Source organism: Diadema setosum, chromosome 1 (genome assembly GCF_964275005.1).
Source record: "Diadema setosum chromosome 1, eeDiaSeto1, whole genome shotgun sequence".
In the NCBI taxonomy this organism is placed as follows: Eukaryota; Metazoa; Echinodermata; class Echinoidea; order Diadematoida; family Diadematidae; genus Diadema; species Diadema setosum.
The window spans coordinates 44,096,102-44,119,751 of NC_092685.1; the positions used below are offsets into that span (position 1 = coordinate 44,096,102).

Here is a 23,650-nt window from a genome sequence, read left to right on the forward strand (position 1 = left end):
CCGCGGCGACGAAGTCGCCGCCCCGCGACGAAGTCGCCGCCTTTGCCGAATCAACTTAAACTATACTAGGGGGGGGCGCTCTTCAGGCATTGTCGAGCATAATGTGACTTTCTCATCTCTTGCTTTGAAGCAAAATTTCACCGTGTGGTATAGTGATTAATTCCCCGGGATTTTCGCAATGGACTTTTAATGTGGTAAGGATTGTTTTGTTCAACAATGGACCCTCCAAAAGTAACTCATCAGTTGGAAAATACTCCAAACAAATCGTCCCCTTCCGCTAAGAAGCCGAAGATGTCTAACTGTAGTCCCACCGCTTGCAGTAGCCGTATGGAAACAAACGACGTAGCTGAAACTCCAGGTCAGTACGATAGCAATATGGCCGCGCCCTTGCACGGAGCCGAACCCACCGGCAATACACGACGTTCTCTAGACTTATCTTCAGAAGCACCCCCAGTGTGGTTTGTCACATTTTTCAAAGATTTCGAATCAAGATTTGACTCACGCATTGAAGCTCTGCTAGACAAAAAGCTCAAAGACATTTCACTGAAAGTATCTGATCATGAGGAAAAGATGAATAACATTGAGTTTGAAGTGGGCGCCCTGAAAGATTCAGTCAAACAGTTGGAGAAGGAGAAAGAGATCCTCGTAAATAAGCTTGATGACCTTGAGAATAGGGGACGAAGAAAGAATCTCGTACTCTTTGGTATCGCAGAATCTTCAAACCCAACAGCGGAAGATTGTATGAAAACAGTCACTCAATTTCTACAATACGCTGAGGTTCCAGAAGCAGATCTCTCAAAGATAGAAAGATGCCACCGAACGCCCACACATCAGCCTGTAGGCAAAGATGCGACTCATTCCAAGCAACCAAGAAGAATCCATGTCGCGTTTTCGACATTTGTAACCAAGGAACGGGTCAGGAAAGCATGTATCACGAAGCTTAAGCAGACCAACTCCATGTACCATGATCTCAAGGTCTTTGTGGCAGAGGACTTGTCGCAAAGGGTTCTCCAGTTACGCAGGAAGAAACAGGAAAAATTCAAGCGCCTGAAAGACGAAGGCAAGAGGCCGTTCTTCGCTTATCCTGATAAGATTCGATACAGAGATCAAACCTCCCGGAAAGTCGTTTCAGTGGACTAATTCCAGGCACTACTACGGCAGTTTAAGATTTCAAGAAATCTTTCACAACATCAGCTAATGAGAGAAAGAAATTATTAAGCAAAAACATTGAACTTTTTTTTTAGATAGGCCTAATGGAGTATACTTCGAAGACTTACCTAGTAAGTTTATTACCATACAGCTGTAAGCTGTACCGGTATTGCTGAAAGAAAAGATGTATAAAGTAAAAACTAAATATTTTGACAAGTGGAGTGAACAAATGCCTTCTCCGAAATATCTCTCACTTTAACTATATGTACATCGTATTTACACGCAACTGTTGCCTTAGACCATAAGTAGTTGTAAGTGTACTTGAATGTAATACAAAATTTGGGGTTCATTATTATTTATTTTATTATAATGTTTATTACCAACTTAGTCATTTAAACTTCATCATGGCGAGTGATGTGGTTAAAAGGAAAAGAGTAAGAAAAATGTTTGAATCTTGGAGATTCATGATGTCTAGTTAGGACTTTGTTATGGTCCAGTCACCTTTTATATCTCCGGATTTCCTATGATGCTCGCTATATTCCGTTTTATTCTGAGAAGGGGATGTATACATATTTAATAGATGTGTGTGTGTGTTTTTTTTATTTTTTTTAATTTTTTTTTAATATATATATTACTCAGCTCTCCCTCCTTTTTATTTTTTTTTCTTTTTCTTTTTTTTTTCTTTTCCGGGGAGGGGGGGGGGGGGGGTTCATTACAGTAGCTCATTGCGGAGAGTTGGGGGTCATCTGTTTTTAGGTGGTACTATTATACAGATGACGTGCCTTAGAGGGTTTTTTTTTTATGTTCATCTAATTCTTCAGTTTGCTGTTGTAGCATTGTAACATTGCATTGCATGTATGGTAATGTGCCTTTTTGTTTTGGCTCTGTAGAAACTGCTTATTATGTGTTAAAAGAGGCATACAATAGTATTTATAGCCACACAGTGTTCTTTTGCTCAAAGTTGCTCTTGTTGTTGTTTGCACTTCCAGACCAGGGCTGAGGTTGATTTGAAGCCACTGGTCACCTATCTTGGTGCAATTGCACCCCGCTGTTGTTTTTGCTCAATCTAGCTTTTTTGTATACTGACTTTTTTTTCTGATCATGTTTAAATTCAAAGCAGCAATCAGTGCTTTTTGTTCGTTTCTTTTTATGTTTGTACATATAATGATATTTGATACTTTATATCAAGCAGCTCTATTCCTATATTTTGTTTCAATTACATGTATGTTATCTCCAGGCTACACCATGTTCTACAATGCAAATGCTTCTAGTGTTTGGTTTACGCAACTAGTGATATTATATCATGATTATCCATGGCACTAAAATTGAGTACATTTAATTGTCGAGGTATTCAAGATTTTGTAAAAAGAAGAAAGATTTTTCATTACTTAAGATCAATTGACAGTGATATCATTTTTCTTCAAGAGACACATTCCTCTGTTGAAGATGAAAAATTTTGGAAACAGCAATGGGGGGAACATGCATGGTTTTCGAGTCATACTTCCAATAGTCGTGGTGTTGCTATTTTGATTCGCAATCATGTTTCACCAGTAACTCATTCTTCATATTCTGATCCAAATGGGAGATTTTTGATTAATAATGTCACAATTAATGGTTTATCTCTCTTACTTGTTAATATATATGGACCTAATAATGATGACTCTGATTTTTTCCTTGAAGTTTTTGCTAAAGTAGAACAATTTAATTATATATCATTGATATGTGCTGGTGACTTTAATGCTGTGTTGGGCCCTCAAGATTACCGAGGAGCCAAACAAAGACATTCAAACACAAAAGTTAGTGAAATTATTCAAACTTTGATAGTAGAATATAATTTGTGTGATATTTGGAGACATTTTCATCCAAATTTAAAACAATATACCAGGCATCAAATAAACCCAAAGGTCCTATCCCGATTAGATTTTATTCTTGTTTCAGACAACTTTGTTAATAACTGTTTGCAATCAAAAATCATCTCAGGGATTCAATCAGATCACTCTGTGGTTACTTTGAATTTTAAGGATGATCAACCAAAGAAAGGACCTGGTTTTTGGAAACTTAATTGTAATTATTTACATAATGATGCTGAATTTGTGAAACTGATTAAAGAAAAGATAAAAGATTTTAGAATTGATAATAAAGATAGTCAATGTAATCCTAATATTATGTGGGATGCTCTTAAATGTACAATAACAGGTGTTTGCATAGAGTACGGTGCCAGGAAAAAGAAAGAAAGGAATGCCACTAAAAATAAGTTGTTTAGAGAGATAGATGATATTAACATGCATATAAATAATGATCCTGACAATGTTGTGTTTATTGAACGCCTTGAACATTTGAAAGCTGATTTAAATAAAATTTTAGAATATGAAACTCAGGGCCTTATTATCCGCTCAAGAATGCGTTGGATTGAAGAAGGAGAAAAAAGTTCCAAATATTTTTGTAATTTAGAGAAAAGGCATGGGGAGAAAAAAACCATTCATAGAATAAAAAATTCTGATGATGAAATGATATCTAACCATAAGAATATATTAGAAGAAATTCATAATTTTTATCAGAATTTGTATAAAAATCAAGAAGGACAAGACAACAACAGCACAGATATTTTTTTAGACTCTCTTGAAATACCCAAATTAGAAGAAAATGATAAATTGTTTTTGGAACAACCTTTCTCTAAAAAAGAAATATATGAAACACTCACCTCAATGAAACACAATAAAACTCCAGGATATGATGGTTTACCGGTGGAGTTTTATGTAGTTTTCTGGCCTGATATTTCTGACTTGTTACTGGATTCATTTAATTTTTCATTGGACAGTGGGCTTTTGTCTTCATCACAACGAAACGGTATTATTACTCTTCTCCCGAAGAAAGATAAAGACCAGATGTATTTAAAAAACTATAGGCCCATATCATTGTTGACTGTGGATTATAAAATTTTGGCAAAGCTTTTGGCAAATCGATTGAAAAACTGCATTAATGAACTTATTCACTCGGACCAATCTGGTTTTTTAAAGGGACGAAATATTGGAAATAATATTAGACTGATTATGGATTTATTAGAATATACAGAAAGTCATGACATCCCTGGTGCCATTCTCCTCTTAGATATACAAAAAGCATTCGATAGTGTCAACCATGAATATTTATTAAAAGTTCTAAAACGATTTAATTTTGGGGATAAATTTGTTGACTGGATTAGAACTCTTTATTCCAGCCGAAAGAGTTATGTTGTAAATAATGGATTTTTTACTAAACCTGTTGTGATGGAAAGAGGAATCTTTCAAGGTTGTCCTATTTCTCCATATTTGTTTTTATTAGTTATAGAAACAATGGCTTTAGCTGTAAGACAAAATAATGATATCAAAGGTATTCCTGTAGAAGGAAAAGAAGTGAAAATATCATTGTTAGCAGACGATTCCACATGTTTTTTAGATGGCTCACTCAGTTCTTTTGATCATTTGTTTGATTTGCTTGAAAATTTTGCAGTATGTTCTGGTTGTAAATTAAATATATCTAAGTCGGAGGCAATTTGGGTTGGTGCTAAAAGAGGCTCTCAAATAAATCCATACTCTGAAAATGGTCTTATTTGGAAAACAGATACTTTCAAAACCCTTGGAGTTGTTTTTTCACTAGATGTCAGCAAAGTTTTTGCTCTTAACTACAAACCTAAATTGAAATCTATAGAAGCGACCCTAAACTGTTGGCGCGTCAGAAATTTATCCTTAATTGGAAAGATTTGTGTGGTTAAAACCTTACTATTACCTCAACTGTTGTATCTTTTTTCAGTATTATGTATAAAGATCCCAAAAAAATTTTTCAAAGAGTTAGACAGAATATTTTATAGATTTATTTGGAGTGGTGGAAGAGATAGAGTAAAAAGAAAATATGTTTGTAATGATTTCGCTTCGGGTGGGCTACGAATGATCGATCCATATGTTTTTGCCATGTCACAGAAAATGGCTTGGGTCAAACTTCTTTTGGACAAAAATTACAGTAGTTTATGGAAGGTAATTGAACTTTCAGTATTAGAAGATTTTAATCAGATGAATGATATTTTATGGAAATCTCATGTACCTGAATCTGTTTTGAATAAGTTACCATGCTCTCAATTATCCGATTCTATTAGAACTTGGTATTTTTTCAGGGAGAAAGCAGTAAATAAGGAGTTTGGTGTGAAATTTTCAGATTTAGGATCATGTCAATGTTTATGGTTTAACAGAAATATTAGATCCAAGTCAAAGCGATTCTTTTTTTATCAAGAGTGGTTTGATAGAGGTATAGTCTTTGTCAGTGATCTTTTAGATTCACCACTCCCTGGAAGCAAACTTTTTGAAGAACTTATTCTTGATTTCGGTATTTCGCCCACAGGAAGGAGAAAATTTAATTTTTTAATGAGCAATATTCCTCAAACATGGTTAACTGTATCAAATTGGGATCATAATGAAATTTTTGACACGATAGTAAATAACTTATGTTTAGCAAAGAAAGTTCCGAAATATGTTTACTCAATTATGTCAGAGGACTGTGCTCCAGCAAAACAAATTTGTTTTTGGAAAGACCTGTCGTTAAATCCAGATTCAGAATTGTGGGATAACATCCATCTGAGAAATTTTAAAAGTTCTATTGACGCTCGAGTTCGTTCCTTTTATTTCAAGCTATATCATAGAGTTATAGCATTAAATGATTTTTTGCACAAAATCAAAAGGAAGGACTCCCCCAACTGCACATTCTGTCAGAGATTACCAGAAACTGTTATTCACATATTTATTGAGTGTCAGCACGTAAAAAAAGTTTGGGATGACATAATTAATGTAATAAATCAAAACACTAAGAAAAATTATAACCCCTCCGTTTTTGAAAAATTTTTCGGGTTTAAAGATGATAAATTTATAACTTATATTTTCCTTATCTTGAAATATTATATTTATTTGTGTAAATTCAGAGGTAACCAACCCTCATTTCAAGGATTTAAGGTGTATTTAAAAACATGTAAAGATCTTGAGTATCGCATTGCTAATAAGAATGGAAAACTTGTACTTCATTTCCGTAAATGGAGATTTGACATATGATGTAAAGGTATGTTATTGCGGTGAACACTCTGAACTTAACATATTGAAGCGATATTATTGTTTATGACTGTACCATTGCATATGTACAACATTCTTATTGACTTTATTCTATGCTGCTTTGCTTTGATTCTCTTCATTTTTTTGACTTAATTTTTTATTATTATTTATTATTAGTAATATTTTTATCATTTCGAATTTTGTTGTGATATCTTTGTAATCTTGTTAATTTGATCAATAAAAACTCAATGGAAAAAAAAAAAAAAAAAAAAAAAAAAAAAAAACTTAAACTATACTAGTTTTCGACGTTGAGGGCGTCAATATCATGGATAGCGAAATAGTATGGGCAGAGGGTCTGGAAGCCAGACTAACTCGATTGAGGCGTCGATGTATGTATGTATGGTGTGCATGCGGATTGTGATACATTTGTACTAGTACTGGTGCACCTCGTACAGTGTATCTTTCGTGTATCTTACAGAATCTTGCATGTGTGGTGAGTGTGGTGAGGAGCGTCGCAGTGGCGTATACCGCGTACTTATATAGTATAGTATCGTGCTGTATATAGCTGTGAGTGTGAAGATAAAAGAGAAGCACTAACACTGGTACTCTACCTAGAATAATTATAAAAAACAGGTTGTACATTATTCCAGGAAGTGAGTGAAATGAGTCCGAGTACTATCCACTGCTGTGATTCACTTGGTCAGGAAGATCTGCTCCCCCTCTTCCTCTCTGAGTTTTAGAGTGGTAACTGGAATTCGAATTCATCGCATGCATTGCCATTGGACCACCCCTCCTACTTGTACTGGAACGTGTCGGACTAAGGAAAGGACACACAGCTACACAGCTCAGAGCGTCACCGGTCACCCCAAGGCCTTTCCGACTGGAGTTAGTGTACTCCCAGTCGGTCCCAGCTAGGTAGACGCTTCACACATCCGTGCGTGGTTGCAGAGCATCATGTATAACCAGCAAAACATCACCCCTGTATCAATTCATAAAGTTGCTGGGGTAGGTCACTGTCACTAATTTACACCAGCCTTCAGCAGTTTCGTGCACCCCTGCGGCAAGATTTTTATTCTGTTTGTTGCGTACAGTAACGGTCGTTAGATCTAAAATAAATTTACTAGAACTCTACTTGTTATCATGGTTATGTATTTTGTAGAAATACTAACTGTTAGATCTAGTGAGACTAGGTTTCTATAAATTCTGGTAAGGTTTACTTAAGTTAATAGTATTCCAGAAATGACATAAACATCTAAATTCATTTAACAAGTTAACAGTTCAACTGGACATTTAATTTTCTAATTAACAGAAGCCTGGAGCAGGGAACTCCATTTAAATTTACAGGATTTATGAATATGACTTACAGTGTATGTGTATAATTTTGACAACCAAGGATAATCAACATTTCTCAGCATATTTTCATTTGCTGGATTTGAAGTGGATGCACCTGTGGACCTCGTACCCTCATCTACTTGTACAATGGAGGTGTACTCTGTACCTGTGCCGCAGTCTGTATCTGTTTACTGCTACAGTGTAAATTTTATGTGCACACTCCTGATGTTGGCCAAGGTTGAGTTAAGTATAGAGTAACTGTTGCTGTTATTAACTTTTATAACTTGTTTTCAATCAATTAGATCCTAAGATATTAGTTCTTACCTTTTTAAATGAGGAATTATCTAAATGGTCTTATATTCAGGTTGCTTTATAAATTGCATGTGCAGGTGTATCAGAATTGTTGACAAAAGTTACATGTACATTCCTTACATTGATTTGGAAGGACAACAAGCAATACATTAGTTTATATCAAAACAGTCTTTGTACAAAATCAAGTTTTCCTATTTCTCTTGCTCTTAGGGTTTGCATCAAGGTCATGGATCGCAAGAGAATCAAGATGAAGGGCCGCGAAGTCAGTACCTCCCTGTGGGTTCCAATCAGTCTCAGTCCTACCTGTCGGTTCCCTCCATCGGCACCTCAGCATTTGGTTCCTCCCCCCACACAGTGGGCAGCGCTTCCCCGATGCAGCCCGGTAGCAACTTCCCCGCCTCTCCCATGGCCCCAATGACTCCAGTGGCATCAACCAGCAGTGAATCCTCGGGAATAGTCCCCCAGCTCCAGTAAGTTTAAAAACCCTACACAAAAGTCTCGGCATTGGAAGACTGTTTTCCCATCTAGATAAGCACTTTTGTCCAGGCTCATATTTTTGTTCCTTTTTCTTCTTCTTCTTCCTCCTCCTCTTCCTCTTCTTCTTCTTCTTCTTCTTCTTCTTCTTCTTCTTCTTCTTCTTCTTCTTCTTCTTCTTCTTAACTTTTGTTCCTTTTTCTTCTTCTTCTTCTTCATCTTCTTCTTCTTTTTGGCAGAAATGTCAGCGACGGATTCTGTGCAGTAATGTTGAAACCAACAATGGGAGCAGCCGAGAAATTTTTAATCACTTCACTTATTTTTATGTGAAGATTAATTTGACAATTATCCATCTATAGTGTTTTGACTGGCATCCTCAATAACTAGAAAAATAAGCCATATTTTTTGCAGTGCTAGGTTTTGCAGTGCAAATTGATGAGATGGATTAAATACATTAACTTGCAAGTTTGAACAAACAGACATGTACAATTGTATGGCAGTAAAAAGTCATAAATATTTCATACATGGTTTGTAGGCCTAAAGCTTTTGGAGATGAATGGAAATGGAAGGTGCAGTTATTTCTTTTTTTGTGTATTTGAAAATGTTAGCTTTGAGTTGATTGCCAGCTAAGAAGCACACTTGTAACTGAAAAATACCAATTGTTTACATTCAATTTGAATAGGTTATCACTTGCTAACAGCTTTGATTCATTTCATTCTATTCATTTTCAGTGTCTCCTACAAAATGGTTTGAGTAATGTTATTGCATACTTCTTCTCACAGGAATATTGTGTCCACAGTAAATCTTGGCTGCAAGCTTGATTTGAAGAAAATTGCCCTCCATGCCAGAAATGCAGAGTACAATCCAAAGGTGAGATCTAATTGTTGCTTTCCACCTAACATAGGAAATTACACATTATCCTTAAAACATGCTGTTTTTCTTGGTGAATGTATCTTTGTTTTTATTGGTGCTTCTCAGCTCCATATCAAAATGATTGACATATAAATGTTACTTTACTCCCACTCTGTGCTTTGTAGTCTACAATCCAGTCTTGCCCACTGAAGCTACATATTATGGCAACGAAAATTAGACCTCTTTAGTAAATAAAATAGAAGTACATCTGGAATTCCATGCATTATTTTGCATCCATTTTCAGAAAATATAAATGGCAGAAGACTGATGCTCTGGCACATTTACATAAATGTTTTTTCTTACAGCGGTTTGCGGCTGTCATCATGAGGATACGGGAACCGCGGACAACAGCTCTCATTTTCAGCTCGGGAAAGATGGTGTGCACTGGTGCCAAGAGTGAAGATAATTCAAGACTGGCTGCCAGGAAGTATGCCAGGGTAGTGCAGAAACTGGGCTTTCCGGTGAGTGTTTATTTTCATTTCGCCACAGTAACTGCTACTTCTCAATGCGATTAGATATGGAGTAGAGATGTGTATGAACATTTACCTAATGGTCCAGACAACTTCTCTGTTCTCTCCTTTTATGTCTCCACCACAAAGTGTCACTGGAGGCATTATGTTTTTGGGTTGTCCATCCATCTGTAATTGATCTTCTTGGACATGATTACTTAAGAAATTAGATATCCAAATGAAACTTGGCATATGGGCCAAGCTGAGCCTATTAACATTTGAGTGCTGACATATAATGTCAAAATTCATAGGTCAAGGTCAGATGCTAAATTTCACCATTTCCCCTATATCTTTATAATACCCGAGTGTATTTTCCTGAAACTATATGAATATGTGTATTATCAGATTAAGATCCTCTAGGGGAAGTTTTTGGCCATAAGGTCAAAGGTCAAATGAAGTGCTAAAATGTTGTTTTTTTGGTCTGTATGTTGGAAATGGCTCAAGGTATGCACATGAAACTTAATAGTACATACACATATTGCCTGACATTGATTCTCTATGGAAGTTTTGGGTCATGAGGTCAAAGGTCAGGTTAAAATCCTAAAAATTACACTATTTTATGCTGGAATTACACTTTTTTCTCCATACCTTGGAAGTGACTGAATGTACAGTATACACTTACAGTGTGATTATGAGGTAAAGTTGGTATAAACATGTATTACCAAACAGTGATAATGTAGGTGAAGTTTTGGGCCATGAGGTCAAAGGTCAGGTGAAAATGGTAAAATTTCACCTGTTTTCAATAGGTAATGTGGCATGAATTGTCATGGAAATTGGTGTATAATGACAAGATAGTGATTATTTGCTAATCATGTGAAGCTGTTCTCTCGTACTGGCAATATGTACTGTAGACCTATTGAAGGAATAATGTGATATGACGGAGGCATACCAGTCACCATAGCGACTTTTCTTGTTAGCAAGTAATGCTGTGTTTAGGCAAGTGATCTGCATACAAATCCAAAACAGTTGTTTTGAAACTGGTCAGCAATTTGCTTCAATGAAGGCACAAAATGGTGTAAATAACTGATGATAGGTGCCAATTATTCCTTAACTTCTGTATCAGATCACATAGCATTTTCTCAATGTGAAATGAATGGCATATCATTTATGGACTTTGATAAATTCAGCTTTGAAAGAAGACTTTTAGAATAACTCAGGAGAATAAAAGTGTGTAGGTGTGATCAGAAAATAGTGATGATAATGATGATATGTTCATTTGCAACGCTCTGTTACACAAATTGGTTCCAAAGCATTTTATAGATAGATAGCAGGAAAATCAATTAAATTACAAGTATGTTGTAAGGTCAGGTGTCTTTCTTAAGTTACAAGTGCAGGTGCAGTACTGATGCAACGTGCTGTGTAGTACTTAGTACTTAGTAATGACGGTTAAATGTTCTTCATCTGCATCACTTTCTTTGCACAGGCCAAGTTTCTGGACTTCAAAATCCAAAATATGGTTGGCAGCTGTGACGTCAAGTTCCCAATCCGTTTGGAAGGTCTTGTGCTTACCCATGTACAGTTCTCCAGGTAATTCATGCTCTTTGAACACTTACCCATGTACACTATTGTAGCATTATTCATGCTCTTCTTTTGGATGTTCACATAGAGTTTCTCTATTTTACTTGTGTTGTATACATTCTGACTCATGCACACTTTCTCATGGTAGCTTACACTCCACACTTGATATGCTATTATTAAAGTTAGTTCTCTGGGTAATTCATTCTCAGCCTATAGGTATACATGTCCATTGAACATAGTATCCCTTATGGGCTATTCCACAGGTTGGTGGACATGAGCTTAAAAATTCAAATTCAATATTTTTCTGTGTAATATTCATTTTTAGTCCTTCATACATGATAGTTTCAGGAACCAAAAATTAAAAGTTTATTTTCATATCTCTACTTTGGGAAAAAATGGTTGAAAGTTGTGACTTCCATTCTGTACCAAAATACAAGAAAAATAGTGAAAATGGAATATGGCATATTACCATTTCATTATTGCAACATCATACATTCATTTCTGAATTTTAGAAAATTCAAATTACCTAAAATACAAAACAGCTTTTCAAGTAAATTTGTAGAACTCATTAGAAAATAAGTATTGTAACCCACTTAGGCGATGTAACGTGAGTAACCAAAAAACCTGACTTTGTTTTCTTAGAGAAAAATCTTTCACACTAAATTGGTGGGATATGAAATTCTCTTCCTTCAAACAATCTTTGACAAGTTGATGACTATCAAAATCACAACAAAATACTAATCTTTAGAAAAATGATGAAGAAAAACTGTAACGTGAGTAACCTTGTAACGTGAGTAACCAGCAAAAAATTATGAATTTAGGTAACATTTACTGTGGGATTGCAAATTTTAAGTTTCATGGTAAGTTTTGAAGTTATTTTTGGTTAATTAAAAGTGAAATAAAAGTACCCCTCTGTGATGTGACTCTTTCCTCATCAAAAAATAGACAAATAAATAAATACTGGTAAATGAATAAAAGCTTGGTACATGGCATTGTCAATTTTGGAAATGCATGCTCTTTTCTACAAGTTGTTCCAGATGGGAAAGTGTAAGTAAAATCTACTGAACTTTGTCTCAATCATGTCCAACTTTCAAACAAGCTTCCCTACAATGTTTGCTTTATAAATACGTAAATATCAAGAGAACTTCATCATGGAAATTAGTGCTCTTCACATAGTATCATCAACATGTCCCATTCTGCATGAGCTCCCTGAGATCTAGAGATTCTTGTGTATGTAGTGAACCTACACGTAAGTGAGCATGCTGGATGAATGAGTGCAATTTGTGCAAGGATGGTGGAGATTCATAAGAATCATGAACTCTGACAGTGCTGGTACCCAGCAGCTGGTACCCAGCAGTACATTTGGAAAGCTGTGCACAGAAGACAACCGATGGATGAAAGCTGTTGAGGAGAGCACCACACATGACCTAAAGTGTAGTCGATTACAACATACTGCAGTTTGGTGCCCCAGTTCCTCCAACATAACGAGCAAGCGTCACCAGGCATATGAGGACCAGACATGCAACCAGACAACCAACAATACCTATCCTAAAGAAGCCCTCATTCAGGTTCATTTCAGCAAAAATTACACCTGTGTTGCTCAAGGTAAGATCCAGAGTACCCACTGGAATCAAAGGCAGGTTAGTCTTTTTTACAGTGGCAGTGTGGCATTCTGGATCTCAGCACTCCCACATCATCCCATCAGACAAACTTGCCCACGAAAAGGAAACTGTGCTGGATGGCTTACCAGATCATGTGAAAAAGGATTCCTCTGGTCAGATGGCCCAGCATCATAATTCAAAAACAGAAACATTGCAGCATCACTGCACACACTGCATAGTAAGCACAAACTTCAGATTCAGTAGAATCTTTTAGACACATCCCATTGCCAGCGACCAGTGGACAGGATAGGTGTATTTGTGAAACATCAAATGTGGGGTAAAATAAGGCCCAGAAAAGCTAATGTGTGTGATGCTACTACATTTGTTGCTGCAGTTACGGGCATGAAGGGTGTAACAGCGGCAGTCCTGTCACAAGCTGAGATGAAGGCAAGAAATTTTCTTCATATTGGTATCATACTTGAAGCCACACGGCCCATTCCAGGAATCACAAGCATGAATCGTATCTATTTTTCAAAAGCAGAGGACATCTCAACATTCCTGATTTTTTGCGGATGCAGCAAGTCAAGCTCAACCAGAGTCAGAGGAGGCACAAGAGAACCCTTCCGTTGGAGACTGGTATGCAGTGGAGTAAGACAGAAGAATGTATCCTGGAGAAGTCATTGCTGTTGGCCAAGAGAATAACTATCAAGTACACTGTATCTGTAATGGAGCAAGTTGGGATGTATTGGAAATGGCCTAACCCAAGTAATCTTTTACTTGAAATAGAAGATGTTTAATGAAAAAAATAAACTGTAGATGCACCAGCTATCAATATTGACAATAATTGTGGACACTTTAACTTAATACAGACACATACAGATCAGCTGGATAGTATAGTCAAAATGCAGGTTAAATGACATGGAGAGTATCAAGAAAGGAGAGCTTAATGTGAACATTTGATTTGGATTTTGTGTCTATGTCTAGGGTCTACTGTATAGCCAATCTGATGAGTATTTAATTATGTTTGTCTTTTTTATACTTACTGCTGTTCTTTTTTAATTGATGCTGACGCAAGAAATTGAATTGAATGCATTTGTTTTAGATTTTTTACATTTGAAATGCCCACGCCAGATCTTATACAGTTTAGTAAATACATAAAAAGCAATGTACTGTCCAAATTAGTAAAAGAGAAGAGGAAACCTACTCAGAATGTTATCTTTGAACATAAACTGGTCTCTGATATCCTACACACATTATTTCAGAAAAAGAAACTTGAATGCTACACACTATTATCAATTTTTTTTGTGACATTTATATTGAGGACCATACATGGACAAAATGCATTGTGAGTAACCGTAACACGAGTAACCACTTTATCTGCACCCCTAGAAAAAAACCATGCTCTAGTTTCTGCTAGGGCAAGGCGCGCCGCGCAGCTGGAAGCTGATGACGTAACAAAAGGCTTCTATATTGGGAAATTGGGCGTTTTTCAGGGTGCATACGCATGGGTGGAAATCTCTATGGAAGAACAAGATCATTGTTGCAAAAAAAACAAACTAGCCTACTGCTTGGTGGAGGTCTGTGCTCTCATAGTGCTTCTGTTAATCTGTAGTTTTTTAATGTATTTTAGGCAATTGCCATGTTTGCTTTGGAGAGACCTCAAACTCCCTTCCCTTCAATCCCTCCTCAAGTGACTTATGTGTGGCTCTATGTAGGGTCAAATAATAGGTTTTTCATCAAAATCCACTTTTTAGGCTTGATGTACTCATTTTCAGGACCTCTTTACACCTATACTAACAAAAAGCAGAATTTCCAAAGAGAAAGTGTTTAAAAATTAATTAAAAAATCAGTTCGGTTTCAAAAGGTACTACATCCATTTTAGTTGGGTTTCAAAAGGTACTACATCCACTCCAATGACATCATCAGGAAATTGACCAATCAGAGAGCAGCATTGATTTGACCCTCTACCATTGTCTTCTGAATTAATCTGTAAACAGTAGAAGTTGGCTTTTGGCTTTTTGGCTTTCTTTTAAAATCACCACGCAAATCTGACAAATATCTTTAAAAACTCATCACATTTTGATCAAGCAATGGAGGAAAATGAAGGAGAATTCATTGACAAAACAAACCATCCCAAGAAAAGGATCAGGAATTAAAAGCAGTTAAAGGAGAAACGGCGGCGAGACTGGAGAAATGACGCGATTCTCATGTAGTCCCACGTACTGCATTTACTGTTAGTTACCGGTACTGTGCATTTAATAATGCTCTAGGGTGTTGAGTTTGAGTCATAGGTATGGACTTTGCCTTATATAAATAGCTGAAAGCAAAGTTACTTTGCTAAATGTATACAATTGCATGAAATTCTGACATCCCTGCCAACGGTGCTTTACCAATGGGTATATGCTGTGCTATTCTTTACGTGCATAATGTTAAGTACCAGGAAAGTACGTAGTCACTGAAGCTTTGAAAACTAGATTCATATTCATTCTTGTAAATGACACCTTTTACTTAATATACAGGGGTGTCACAAAGGTAATACCTAATGTGTTTAGTTAACAGGCTTTCAAGTGATCCTACTTTTCCTACTTTTTTTTTACTGCTGGTCCTACTTTTCCTACTTTTTAGCACAAAATCCTACTTTTTCCTACTTTTTCCTACTTTTTTTGGTGAAAACCTCTCGCAAAAAAAAAAAAAAAAAAAAAATGTGCAAGGCTACTTGAATAGTTGATATTCAGAAATGATGAGTAGACTCTAGTTGCAGATGCTTTAAATACTGGTGGGGAGAGCCTCTATCTTCAACATGAAAGAGGGAGAACACAAACCAATCAACCACAAGACTGCTGCCAGCCTCAGCTTTTGCTCCTGCATAGATATGATTGATCCCACTGAAATTGCAGCCTAGGACTTGGAGCAGTGCTCAACCAGCTCTCACCATGGCCCAAAATTACCAGGTAAGCTTGCCATATACTTAAAAGTAAAATTTGACATGTAACTTCCAAAGAATACAACTGAGGGGGAAAAAATGTCACCTACAGCCAGTTTTAATGGAAGCAGAGTTCAAGCATATCATGGCTCATGCATGTGCTGGCATGCAAATCCTCAGATACCAGAAATTTCCTTTGCTAACATATGATTTACCACATAAATCATAAAAGTCATATTAAAACAAGAAATAACACCTTCAGATCCCCTTTGCCTGAAATCTTCAATAATATATGTTTTGAAAATAATTGACAATGATTGCAATATGACAAACTGTACAATATGAAAGTAAGTTTTTCACCACAGAAACTAGATCTGGTTGATGTGAGGATGAGTAATGCCCAAGAAAGCATGGATTGGTAGGGACCCATTTGCATGAAACTTGCATATTACTGAGGCTAAATCAAAAGCACTTGGGTTACATCAGTTTGATCTTTTGGTAAGAGTTCAAGAAAAGAAAATGTAAGTTGCCAAATCTGTCAAAAGATACAACTTTGAAGACTTATGAGGTTTAACATGAGACATGACTTGTGATATCCATTTGAATCATGGGCAGGTGGTAGATACAACTACTAGAAATCTTCCTTAATTAATCTGAAGTTTAATAGCTGAGGAAAGGTAGTTGCTGAAAAATCAGATGAACAAGAAGAAATATTTAACAGGTCCCACAAATTGTTAACAAGGAGTGAGAGCAACAGTAATTACTTAGCCATCTTGAAAGATAAAGACTAATAGGAAAGCAGAAACCTCCTTATGGAAAATCTTAAAAGTTGATGGCTTGTTACATCTTACAAGTATTGTTTAAGAGATTGAATTGTATTATAGGTAAGACATTACTTCGAAGAACTTAGAAGAAGTAGGTAATGGAGGAACTTCATGGAAAACAAACACTGATTGATTGATTGATTGATTGATTGAAGTTGAAAACATGAGATGTTGAAGTCCACTTTCTGAAGTCACTTACAGAACTATCAGGAATATATAGAGAGAAAAGCCATCTAAAGCATACCAGAAAAAAAAAAAAAAAAACCAATCAGGAAAGATAATGAATGTATAAATTCCACAAATAAGATCAAGTGTGTGAATTTTTAAAATTGAACCGCCAAGAACAGTTTGTTAAGTTTGGAGGAAACAACTTGCAGAAAAAGTAGAAGCCATGATGTCTTTTTATTCCACAGATCTTGCAAATTTTAGTTAAGGCTGAACATCTTTTTATTACCCAGATGGTTTGAACAAGATGCGAGAAAATGGTAGAACAGAAATCCCTTAATGAAAGTGGTTGAAGTGTGATGGATCATTTGAAGTGACATACCCAAAATATTGAACCATTTGAAAGAGTCTTGGTAAAATGTGAGACAGGGAAACTTCTTAAAGAAGAAAAAAGTTAATGGATGGATGTGTATGCCAATTGTGTCAACATACAAAACTGTAAGTTGAAGGTGAAAAAACCAAAAGAACAATGGAGAGTATCAAAATTTAAAGGGCACAAATACACTGTATTTAAGAGGGAATGAGAACTGCATGATAAATATACAGATCATCTAGAGTGTTTGCTCTCAAATGACCAAAAAGTTTGTTAATTGGAATTTGCTGAGAAATCAGAGAAGCTAGCAAGGACTTCAGTGATAATAACAGTCACTGTTTATTCCCCAGATCTTGCAAAGAGTAGTTTATAAAATTGACAAGCTGAAATACTGAGCCAGCAAAATATCTGGAGAATGAAAAGCAGAATCTCAACCTTGTAAAATTTCAAAGGCTGAAGGATATAATATTCTCAAAATTATATGAAGAAGTTTGATTTCAAGAATATTGAATGAGCTTAAAAATGCCTGGAATAATATTGCAAAATGGAGAAACTTCCTGAAGAGATCAAAAAGCTGTATGTGTATTCCACAAAAAGGGTCATGATGAGCTGAAAAGAAGTTGAATGTAAAGAATTATTAATTTGGCAAAAATGCAAACAGTAGAAAGTTATTGGAAAGTACAGAATGATAAGTTTCTACCATTCTTTCTAAACTAACAAATGTAAGTTCATTCAAGAATACATGGAATCTAGCATCTACAGTACAGAACACCAAAGAAATGAAAATTGATTTATTTGTGTGTGCTTTCGTTCAAGGATAGGTTAGGAGAGTCCATTTGAATCGAGTTATACATCATTTTAAACCTTAAAGTTTGCTCTTTCAGAATCGCTCTAAACTAAAAATCCATGTCTAGCGACTTTTTGTTGGTGTTGTGATGCAGGGTCACATACTATTGTATATGGTAGGTGTTCATGTCAATCACAGAATGATGTCTTTTCTATGCAAGTATTGTAGTAAGTGATCAAGATTCATATTGCCTGTACGGTTGAACATGCATAGTGTTTGTTTCCTGACATTGTTCTAACGAATGTCTGCCTTTGTTGTATTTTTCAGGCTCTTCTAGGAGCAAAAGTGAGGCTGAGGCAGCAGGGTTGTGAGTACAAATTCAGATTTACATGTAACATCAAAAGAGTTCTGGTGAGTATCGACGAAAACTACTCCAAAAAGCCTGCACATGTCCTGATTTATTCCTACTTTTTTTCTCTAATGTCCTACTTTTTTCCCTCTCATGTCCTACTTTTTCCTACTTTTTTGGAGATTCTGTTCCTACTTTATTCCTACTTTTTTACATTATCCCGCTTGAAAGCCTGTTAGTATAGGTGGTCATAATTATTACCTATCGACATTCTTGATTTTATCAGCTTTTAGATTATCAGATTTATCTTACCTGATAAAGAACATACCAGAATGATCGAAATTCATGTAATGAATTTAATTACAGCATTGAGAAAATACAGCACATTCAGATGCTGCTTTTCCACCTTTTCCCTTCAAAGTATCATTGAAAAGAAAAAAAAGATAATGAAAAAAGATAATGAATACAGTATTCTTGAGACACGTGAAGGGAGAATTCACAGAGAAAAAAATACAAAGAAGAAAAAGAAAAGAAATCATGAGATAAGCTCCTGAGAGAAAAACAAAAGGAGAAAAGGGAAGAGAGAAATCACCTGGTAAGATATTGTGACCCCTCCCCATCTATAACCGTTTACGCATAATGGATCCTCTCCCCCCCCCCCCCCCCATCCTTGATGGATCCAGAACATTTAAAGCATGTGAAAATTGATTGAATGCTTGTGACCAATAACAATCATTCATTCAAAATATTGGTCAGCAAGGGAGAAGTGGGGCATTAGCTGTGCACATTGGTTTGATATTCTTGCTGCTAAATAGGGCAGGGCATCGTCAATTACCTAGGCCCCCTTGACCTTGTATCCCATCCCCATCAACACCATTGCTGGAAAAAGTAAATCCGCGAAACATGTCATAACATCACACTGAATATATCGCTGGTATGTGAAATTTCGGTTTCAAAAGGTACTACATCCAATTTTGGTTTCAAAAGGTACTACATCCTCAAAAATATAAAAATGATTAATTCATTAAAAATACATGTATGGACCTAGATTTTCTGAGAGAGTGGTTTAAGTGTTGTATCAATTAGCAGTATAATAGGGGGAAATATCATTCCAGTCTGAGCTTGCTAAATATGATAATAAAAAAATAACGTTTTTCTCAGAACTTGAACTTATGGATGTAGTACCTTTTGAAACCGAACTCTTCATATCAGTAGCATATAATTTGTATTGGTGCAAAGAATATTTCACCTTAAAGGGATCATATAGTTTTGGTTGAGACCTAATTTCAGGTTTCTAACATTTTTTGATGAGATAATTAGAAACCTCTTACGAAATATGAAAGAGCATGTAATTCTATGAGGAATTCAACGTTTATTTGATGAAAATTGGTTTTGAAATGGCTGAGATATCCAAAACAGAGCAATTCTAATAAGTGTGGGACCCACACTTTATTACGATTGCTTTGTTTTACTTTGTTTTTGGATGTGTCAGTCATTCCAAACCCGATTTTCATCAAATAAACTTTCAATTCCTCTTAAAATTGGTATGCTCTGTACTATTTCATAAGTGTTTTCTTGGTATCTCGCAAAAAGTTAAAAGTCCAATTCTCGTCTCCACCAATACTGTACCATCCCTTTAAAAGATATTACACTTGCATCTCCGACATTGCTTTTGTCTGTAGTTATGAACCGGAGCTGTTTCCTGGTCTGATCTACCGAATGGTGAAGCCACGCATTGTTCTCCTCATTTTCGTCTCGGGGAAAGTTGTCTTGACAGGTAAGCTATCAGACATTCGCTGCGCATTTACAAGAATGACAAGTCTTTTGTATTACCAACATACAACAGTAGCTTGTATTGCACTTTACACTTTTTGATCTGGAAAGCTCCTGCACGGTTTCAGAAGTGAATAGAATAGACACTGTACACAGTATCATATTATGAATTTGAATCCTTTGACTGATATTCAGTATGACTTTATAGTAATGATAGGACTGTAATGTAGTGTATTGATGTACATGAAGATTATGATACAGCATTTGCCCAAAATATGGACTGTGAGGCTAGTTCAAGTTGCTGAAATATTGTACCCATAACATAAAAGTAGATAATCTGTGCACTGTTAGTGTAAATCAGTATTAAAAGCATTAATGAGTAGCTGTAGAACTGTTTGCATTTTTGTATCTCCCCAAGGTTTTTATCTTAGTTTGTCAACAGACTAAGGTGAAATGTATCACATATTGTTTCTTATAAAATGATGCCTTTTCCACTGCAGGTGCAAAGGTAAGACAGGAAATCTACGATGCTTTCAACAACATCTACCCAATTCTGAAGTCTTTCAAGAAGACATCATAGTAGTCGTGCTAATTGCATGAATCAGACATTTTTGGCTCAGGCCGGCTGTGTGAAGTCAGGAATATTGAACAGCAACCAAACGAAAGACTCAAGACATGTATACTTCGGAACTTCGGATACAAACTTCGTTCTGTTGAAAGTCACCTCACCAGCGGATGATACTGAGTTTGTGCATGTGGAATCCATTTCTGTTTTCTGTGGCCAACCCATCTCACTGTGATGATGCTGGTAAAGGTTCCCGGAGAAAGGTGTTGGATGAAGGAGAGTTCTTGCACAACTTTGATTGAGCTTGCAGGGACATTGTGGACAAGTGCCATATAACATCAAAGAAGAATGTACCATGATATTTATCAATGTGTAGATTCAGTGAATGCAGAAATGTTAGTAGAATATATCAATTAAATTAGAAGAATATCAGACCAGATTCCAAAAGTTTTGTTAAAGTTTGGTAAATTTATGTGCTGTGTCATTGCTGGATAAGAAACCTGTAGCAGTTTGTAATGTATATGTAAAGTTTCACTTTTCAATTAAAAGTACACATTCCCCTTAGATGTTGAGGATAATAATATTTCCCCTTCCTTTTAAAGGAGGTAAGTCAGGTACTCTACATTCACACTTCTCAACCTTTTTTAACCCAAAGGCCCACTTTGGCTTCTACAATTGGAATATGTCATATTCTCTTCTTACTACTGTGACTTCCCAAATTCTTGTAGCCTTCTTATGCAGCAATGGAGTTAACCAAAATTTGAAACATTCATTAGTTTTGAATCGATTGTCTGATTTTTCTTCTGATACTCGTACATTGCATTTCAATGAATCCACATGCTCTAAAAGTGGAAATTTGTAAAAAAAAAAAATTTAAAAGCGCATAAAAAGAAAGTGTGCATGTATTTTTGCTGGTTGTATGTACCACTATGTAACATCTTGATTCTGTGGAATTTTACACTGAAAATTCATCTTACTCGGCAGAGAAAAAAAAAGCAAAAACATCCACTTTTATAGTAGATGTCTAGGGGTAATGTGTCCCTTTAACAGATATCAGCAGATGAATGTACTGTGAATTATTTAGCTGTCCTGTCATGGACATGTTACATTCAGGGTCATCTTTTTTTGTGCAGCAATTATTCTGAGTTTCATGTTAATCGATGTTTTAATAGAAAGGTCCATCAGATTTATTGTCTTGATCATGCACAAAAAAAACAAAAACAAGTTGAAACATGTACAAGTGTACGATATCTTCTGATTTTGAAAACAAGGTTTTCACACAAGGATAGCTGTGTTCAAGATTTGTTTCATGTGTTTTACTTCTCAAATTCTATGTGAATTAATGTGTTGATTAATGTGAATAAATGAGGTGCTAATGAATGTATACGAAACCACCACCAAATCTTTATGCAAATGACAAGCCAACTCCATTAAAAGAAAGTCATCACATTTGTTTGTATGAATACTTTTTTTTTCAAAGTTAGTTTTGTCTTTTATTATCTGTCAAAGAGGGAATTTAAGCTAAAAAAAAAAAAACTACCCAATGACTGAGGTGAATTTGATTGAGTAAAATGATGCAAACAAAGCAGTAGAAGTTTTCATTCTTGCAGTATATTTGTATTCTGTAAAAGTTTGTGGCATCTTTCACGTGCATGAAATGGAAGGAATTACCATCTCATGTAAACATATGATGTATGATTATGAGTCTTGTGAATATGTTTTTAAGTAGTCTTCTGGCAACTATGATGAGATCTTGTATGTTGTTGGCCATGAGTATGTAAGCTGCCACTCTTATTCAAAGGGATCTTTTCTCACATTGAAATGAGGTGTCCGAATGAAAGCTCCCTTGAGCTGCAGAGATGTAGTATCTGTGTAAGAATTGCAATGAGATTGGATCCACAGGTGGTGATCAATGAGAAAGATGAACTACAAGTAGAAAGATGTACTGATGTCAACAGTGTGTGTGATGTCTAGCAATCAAGGTAGTTTCAGATGTGTCTTTTTTTGCAAAGATTTGTTTTAGCATCACACACAAATATTTTCAGCATAATCAGACAGTTTATCTGAATAACATATCACAACTTTTGTTTGTCTCTCTCTGTAAGTCATGAGCAACACCAATGCAATACTCAGAAGAGTTTCCTAAGTGCTCTCAAAACAGTTACACCTTTAATACATCAAAAGCATATGAGTTTAGCAATGTATGTATGTGAAACATTATTGTGTTTCGATTTGTTAACTGGGGATCCATTAAACATACTAAGAATCATAATGTGGCACATGGAGCATTACTGTAAGATTAAACAGATTTGTAAATGTGTTACAAGAAATAAAAAGTATTGTTATAATTTTTGTTACAGTACCAGTGGGATGCCATCTTCATGCATATTTCAGTTAGAACCTATATTTTTTAAACCAAAAAGGTGACAAAATACAGATACATTATTTTTTAATTGTGATTGACTGAAAAAAAAAAATATGACAGCATTAGCATGTTTCACCTTGAAATTAAAGAATTATATATGTTTAAAAACACAAAATTGTTTCTGTTCAGCTATGCATATTGTAGTATCATTCCATGTGTAAAGTTACAGTGTCCAATGTCCATAGAAAGGTAGTGTGCTTGTCTTAAAGCTTGTGTTGCAACCGTAGTTTTTCTTCTCATCATTAGAGTAAAGAAAAGGTATATAGATATACAATACAGTGTGTATCAATGTTATATAGAAGTGGATTATGTTTACAAAAATTAAACAGAACATATCCTGACAATCATTCAGCTGAAACAAGCTGCAACTCCTGTTATTGAATGCAGTGCTGGATGAAATATTCTTTTTCCTGGGAGAATAATCAAAGTCACATCTTATTGAGACTGTCAATGATCATATTTGTAAGGCTGCATTTAGTGTTATTCCGGCATTATCAGAAAGGGTTGAAATTTTATTTCTTACGATCCATCTTTCCTTTTGTAGTCCTTAAAGGACAAGTTCACCTTCATAGACATGTGGGTTGAGTGAA

The 23,650-nt window shown here is 35.6% G+C and overlaps 3 protein-coding genes across 3 annotated transcripts; all 3 read left to right on the forward strand.

Moving 5' to 3' along the window:
* Positions 1 to 216: 216 nt before the first annotated feature.
* Positions 217 to 1,140, forward strand: LOC140232184 (uncharacterized). Its single transcript, XM_072312325.1, has one exon. The coding sequence runs from the start codon at positions 217 to 219 to the stop codon at positions 1,138 to 1,140; it is 924 nt and encodes a 307-aa protein (XP_072168426.1).
* A 3,275-nt stretch (positions 1,141 to 4,415) lies between these two features.
* Positions 4,416 to 6,434, forward strand: LOC140230934 (uncharacterized). Its single transcript, XM_072311078.1, has one exon. It carries the CDS (start codon positions 4,416 to 4,418, stop codon positions 6,219 to 6,221), a length of 1,806 nt encoding a protein of 601 aa, XP_072167179.1. The 3' UTR covers positions 6,222 to 6,434.
* A 140-nt stretch (positions 6,435 to 6,574) lies between these two features.
* On the forward strand, positions 6,575 to 21,378 carry LOC140230945 (TATA-box-binding protein-like). Its single transcript, XM_072311088.1, has 7 exons — positions 6,575 to 7,223; positions 8,073 to 8,332; positions 9,119 to 9,206; positions 9,554 to 9,709; positions 11,181 to 11,284; positions 19,980 to 20,074; positions 20,571 to 21,378. Exons 1-7 carry the CDS (start codon positions 7,173 to 7,175, stop codon positions 20,648 to 20,650), a joined length of 834 nt encoding a protein of 277 aa, XP_072167189.1. The 5' UTR covers positions 6,575 to 7,172; the 3' UTR covers positions 20,651 to 21,378.
* Positions 21,379 to 23,650: the final 2,272 nt, after the last annotated feature.